Source organism: Bactrocera tryoni, chromosome 5 (genome assembly GCF_016617805.1).
Source record: "Bactrocera tryoni isolate S06 chromosome 5, CSIRO_BtryS06_freeze2, whole genome shotgun sequence".
Taxonomy (NCBI): domain Eukaryota; kingdom Metazoa; phylum Arthropoda; class Insecta; order Diptera; family Tephritidae; genus Bactrocera; species Bactrocera tryoni.
The window spans coordinates 61,399,563-61,405,562 of record NC_052503.1 but is presented as its reverse complement, the minus strand read 5'-3'; the positions used below and the strand labels follow the sequence as shown (position 1 = coordinate 61,405,562).

Sequence of the window (6,000 nt, the reverse complement as noted above, 5' to 3'; positions counted from 1 at the left end):
AAAATCAATTGTCGCAATTCATACATTTTTCTGTCTTTTTCACGCGCCAATAAATATACGCAAGTGTGTGTGCATGCGTTTATGCACGAATTATATAATTTACGCCACAGTTGCGCGCTATAAATGAGAAATATTTTATTTATTTAACATTTTTTATTTTTTTAATTACTTTATCGTCTCCTACCGTAGCTTAGTAGCATATTATGCGATAATTATTTTCTTATGGCAATTAATTTGATTTATTTTTTTTTAATTTTTTACCGTTTTCTATTTTTTTTCGGATTCATCAACATTTTTTTAGTATATACACACACTACCATACTTGTATGCATATTTTGGTGTTTGTGCTTTTCAATTAACCGCTTTGACTAAAATCATAATTATATTTATTTACAAATAAAACCCAATTAAATTATAATTATTTAATACATGTTGCAAGAAAAAAGTTTACAATTTATGTATGCTAGTCGTTAAATTACAAAAAAATGCTTTTGCCTGAATACACGTATTTTTCCGAGTTTGCAAGTAAATTTACAGCGTTATCATACATAACTGCACATACATATACATATGTATATACATTATTTTATAGTATGTATGCATAAATATGCTAACCAGTCTCTATTGGAGACGCATTGCCTTGCCAATCATTGCGTTAACTAATTATGTTGACAAGTCGATTTAATTGTGCTTTAAAGCTAATTTACATATACATAAAAATATCCGATAAATTTACAATCAAAAAGGAAATAGCTAATAAACTAAAGCTGCTTGTGGAAAACCTACAAGTTAACGGTTTTTAATACGAAAACCAAATCACGAAAATTGCTGCCTACTTTGTATGATTGAAGAAATCACTAGTGAATACAATAATGCGATATCGATGATGGCAACGATCAATAACGCGCTATGAACAATGGCTTTAGTCTTTTGTGTACAGTGTGGATTTGTAAATACATATGGGAACTCATGGAAATGTTATTATAAAAGTTATTATTATGCCAACACTGACTAATAGATCCTTAAATAGTGTATCTAGCATACGGTTATAAGATGTACCAATCAAAATATTCCTGCATAAATGATTATTTGACTCGTGAGAACGGCAAAAGTAATAAGAAGAATTAGAGCGCTCAATAGTTCTTATAAAATATGAAATCGAGAAGAAATACATATTACGCTCAGAGAACAGAAAAGAACTAGTGGAAAGACCTGCCTGGCAAAAAAACGCTTAATTGTAAGAAATAAGCAACCTTTAGAACCATTTTTGTCGATATATTTATCTGCCCTACCCTTAGAATTAGTTTACAGAGGCGTTAAAGTGCTAAAAGGTTATGCTCGTTGATATTAAACTGGGTCTATTATACCATATGCAGCACTTGACCGAGTTTTACTGGAATATTATATTCGTATGTACATATGTGCGTACCACTTTATATTGATTTTTTATCTCTGGCTTTAGTAGCTAAACTAAAGTTATTCAGAAATCCCAGATGTTGTATGGAAAAGGACTTGAAAATTGTGAAAGGCTCCCCTTTTATCGTCAAGATTTTAAAAGATTGTATAACCTTAAAGAGAGAAAGACGAAACGAAAGTATAACTAATTGGCAACTGATCAAAAAGTATGTAAGTACTTATCTAGATTTAGCACCATAATAAATATGTAATTTTGGATTCTGCTCTTATAAGAAACGTACATAAACTGGACTAAATGGGAAACCCAAATTCAAAAATTTTTAGTACGGATCAATATGTGCCTGATTTCGTACAGATTTCCAGGCGGCCTTCCTTTAAAAAAAATACGCTTTAAGGTAACTGAATATTGGATCTTTCAGCAATACCTTCTCCTAGAACATTGTTAAGATCAATTTTTCACACAGTCCTGATTTGAACCAGTTGCACTAAAATTGCGATCAGCCGAAAGATACTTGGGATATTTTTTTGAGCTCTCGAGAGACTTTCGATGAGTTAGGTCCTCATATTGGCATAATCATTAAGTCATATTTTTTTAGAACTCCTCTCGAACTTTATTTGGTTTCTAGGTTTTTCTTTTTGTAACGCTTCTTCTACTACAATACTATTGATTTATGGCATCTATAAAGTAATGTATAAAATATAGTAATTTGCGTAGCTTCAATATAAAATTTTGTGGACTTTGGAATTTATTTGTTCTACGGCAGTGTTTGTTTCTTCAGAACTGTTTTCCGCAGCATATTTCTGTCAACTTCGCGAAAGTTATGTTAAAAATATATGATTGATCCTTATAGTGACTATTTTTTTTGCAACTCCAGGTCTTTTCAAACTATGTTCTATTTCTTGTAGATCTTTGCTCTATTATGTCCCTTACATTTTCTATTACTTTCCCTTCTTGTTCTTAGCCCTAAGCAGGTTCTATTTAATCATCTTACGGCCTCACAAATGTACACATCTCGAAGCTATTTCGATTTGCCGTTGTTGGATGTTCATAGGCGCATTCGTATTTCTCATAGTAGGCGCTGCGGCTTGTGCCGCACCAACCGCCCTTAAGCGTATATCAGTGATAACGTCTTAAACTACCATTATTGTTGTTGCCACCGACGCCAATGGCAACGCCACCACTAAAATGATTGCCTCCGCCGCTTATCGTAGCATAACCATTACTACAATTGTTGTTATTGTAAGCTGGGATACGCTGCATGCCCGTATTATTGCTGTTAAGTGGCATCAGCTGTCCGTTGCGTAATGGCAACGCTGGAGGCGTCGGAGTTGGCGTAACGGCATTCAATGCATGATCCAAGGGCAGCGAGTAATGAGAGTTATTGTGTATGTAATTACACTCGCTCTCACGCGGTGAACGCTCGCCACTCAGCGTATTAGGATGTTTGTTGCTACCAATACTGCCGTAGGGACCGTGATTGTGATTGAAATGGTCCTGCGTGAGGCGTAAATAACGATCGGCTGTGGTTGTGCGTTGTCCATTCTGATTGGCAAGATGCTGGCTGTAGGGTGGCTCGTGTGAGAGCGAACTTTCAGCGCGTTCGTTAATTTTCGGCTCACGACGTGCGCTGCCGTAGCGTGGTAACGAAGACAGAGTATGTGCGTGTGGTGGTGGTGGCGGCGGCTTACCGTTAGGCATTTTATTAAAGGTATTGCTATTGCTGGTAGTGTTGTTGTTTGTCATCATGTGTATCTGACTGAGTTGTACAAAGGGCGACTGCAGTTCGGCGGGCAGTGTGCCGTTAGCATGCACACCATTCGGTACTTGCAATTGTTGTAGGGTATTTGTGGCAGTCGCTGTTGTTGTTGTTGCATTATTTGTATTCACCGTCGCTGTCGAGGTACCCCAACCTCGATGTGGAGGTGGGGGTGGTGCTTCTAGCTATAGTTCGGTAACTGGTATTGGCCGGGAGCCCATATACGGCTGCGTCTGTTGCATATTATAGCCGACGCTGTTGGTGAACTGCATTGTTGGTTGTATGCTGAGGCTGCAAGGGTGTTGCTGCCGCGTCATGTACTCTTCATCTGAGCAAGTCTTCTGGTATTCGCGCTCCTTGCGTCCCAATGCCGAGTTGCCCCAACCGCCTTTCAGTGTTTCACGTATGCGTCGCCGACAGCCATAAATCAGCAACGACAAACCGGTTATGATGGCTGTTGTAACAACAACCACCACTATGATCATGGCCTGTTGCTTTGTGTCACTATGTAAGCAGCCTAGCATGGCCGGCGATAGTTGCACTAGTGGCTCTTTACGCATGGGTTCCGGGTAAACGCACATCACGTCGATGAGCCTGTCGGTGGTAGAGTTCTTCGATACGAGCAAATTACGCAGCCACAATACTTGACAATCGCAGACGATCGGATTGTCGGAGAGATCGAGTGTTTGTAGATCGGTCCATGGTACGAGTCCCTCGGCAATCGTGTGCAAGTCATTTTCTTTGAGTATGACGTGACGCAGGTGTGGCAGTCCTCCCAAAGCGTTCTCTTGCACTTCCTGCAACATCTTGTTGGATGATAGATTCAAATGTTCCAGATTGGTGTTGGCGCTAAAAGCGCCATTTTGCACGCTACGCAACCGCTGGGCGCCTGTAATTTCCAGTTTACGTAACTGTGTCAGTCCACCGAAAGCGCCGCTGCCAATCACCTCAAAATCATTCTGTCCCAACAAAAGTTCCTCTAGTCTCTCCAAGTGGCTCAGCGCATTTGTCGGTACAACGTGTAGGCGATTGTCAGCCAGATCTAAGTACCGCAAGCCCTCCAAACCTTTCAATGCCTCGGCGGAGATGTTATGCAGACCAGCACCCCGTAAGTCCAAGCGTGTTAACCCCTTGAGATCTATAAAAGCTTTCGCTTGTATAGACGTAAATGAGTTGGTACCCAAATAGAGCTCAGCTAAATTGGGCATTGCTTGGAATATGCTAGGCGCCGGTACTGTTGTCAATGTATTATCATCGAGATAGAGTGTACGTAGATTCACCAAACCATCAAATGCGTGCGGATCGATACGATTAATACGATTTTGTCCCAAATTTAATTCCGCCAGTTTGGACATTTTCGCAAAGGTTCCCTGTTCGAGCTCGGCCAGGAGATTACCACGCAAATTCAGCACCGTTAATGCGGCCAAGCCCACAAATGTCATATTGCTGATCTGACCGATTTTATTGTGATTCAAATGCAGCTCTTGCAGCTTGCGTTGAAATTGGAATGTGCGCATGGGCAGTGTGACCAAGTCATTGTAGGAGAGGTCCAGGAACAAAAGCTCCGCATAGAATTGCAGCGATGAGTCTATGGTTTTGATTTTATTGCTTTGTATCACCAAGCGTTGTATGAAGGGGTTCAGTGTTATTGGCAGCACATCGAGTGCGCCTTCACCGCACTTCACCACCAAAGTGTCATCGTCACACTGACAGCTGCTGGGACAATTCGCCAACGCATTTGTGGGCGGCACTAATATCGAGAGTGCGCACAGGCAACTCAGGAGTGTGTACATATGCACTCGCTGTTGGTAAGGAGCTGTTGCAGCACTAAACCGGTTTTGTGATTTCCTCATCGACATTTTCGAGTTCGTTCTTTGAGATTTATTTAGTTTGTATCGGTTATTAGCTAACATACGTTCTATTGTTGTGCGTTATTGTTGGCTTACGTCAAGCGCTTCGACTCGTATTTCGTTTATTACGAAACTTCATTCGAAGAGTTGGCCCGGTTTACAACTACAATGAGAAGAAGAATAGCAGTGGTTAGTGGAATACTTTTTTTGTCATGTTTCATATATATATTTTTATTTTCTAACGTGTATAAGATCTTACTTTTAGAAATAGTTTATATATAAAGTTTTATATAATCGGACCAATACTTCTTTTAGCCCCCATATATCTACTTAATATTACATACAAATTTTCGAACTTCCGGGTGACGTTGTACCGCATATATCAGCCAATATGTGAGTTATCTCAATGTAAATAAGAGAGCGTGTTTTACTCATAACAGTGTAGCTTTCAGCCTAAACTAGATAAATTTGGGCGAAAACTAGTCTAAAATTAACTAAGTCCCCTATGTAACTAATATAAGGATTTTCGAACGTCCGACTGACTTTACTCTATATGATTGGTTTTACACCTTAAAGCATTTTCATAGCTTTGATTCTTGCAAGTTGCAAGAGCATAAAACGTTCAGTTACACCCGAACTTAGCCCTTTCTTACTTTTTTGTTATTAAAATGAAGTGGCAACTTTATATGATATCTCCGTATATGTATAACTTATGACATAGTTTTTAAATTACAAAAAATTATTAAGAGAGGAAACCTTTTTCCTCTCTTTTTTTTTCTCCTTTCTTTTTTTTCTAAATAATTTTTTCGTTTTGTAAACATTATCAAAGTTTAGTGCAAGTCCATAGAAGTATGTTACATATTTTGATTAATTGTTTTGTGACGTGTGACTTAAAAACTGCGTTAACCTTCTTTTTCAATTGAAATGTTGTATGAAGTTTTTTTCTAGATTATTAATCATTGGTCTACACATTTGTT

General features: G+C 38.8%; 2 protein-coding genes across 3 annotated transcripts in view; both read right to left on the bottom strand.

The window, feature by feature from the left end:
* Positions 1 to 242: 242 nt before the first annotated feature.
* LOC120777066 (AP-1 complex subunit gamma-like) lies at positions 243 to 3,188 on the bottom strand. Its single transcript, XM_040108192.1, has one exon. The coding sequence runs from the start codon at positions 3,161 to 3,163 to the stop codon at positions 2,534 to 2,536; it is 630 nt and encodes a 209-aa protein (XP_039964126.1). The 5' UTR covers positions 3,164 to 3,188; the 3' UTR covers positions 243 to 2,533.
* A 154-nt stretch (positions 3,189 to 3,342) lies between these two features.
* Positions 3,343 to 6,000, bottom strand: part of LOC120777065 (insulin-like growth factor-binding protein complex acid labile subunit) — a 128,743-nt gene continuing 126,085 nt past the window's right edge. For both annotated transcript variants that reach the window (XM_040108190.1, XM_040108191.1), the window contains one exon: positions 3,343 to 5,186. In XM_040108190.1, the coding sequence (XP_039964124.1) occupies positions 3,359 to 5,086 (1,728 nt within the window). In that variant the 5' untranslated portion in view covers positions 5,087 to 5,186 and the 3' untranslated portion in view covers positions 3,343 to 3,358. The remainder of the gene's footprint in view (positions 5,187 to 6,000) is intronic.

What these genes read in the sequence shown, in the direction of transcription:
- LOC120777066 (XM_040108192.1), bottom strand. Translation starts at nt 3,163, where the DNA reads ATGATGACAAACAACAACACTACCAGCAATAGCAATACCTTTAATAAA.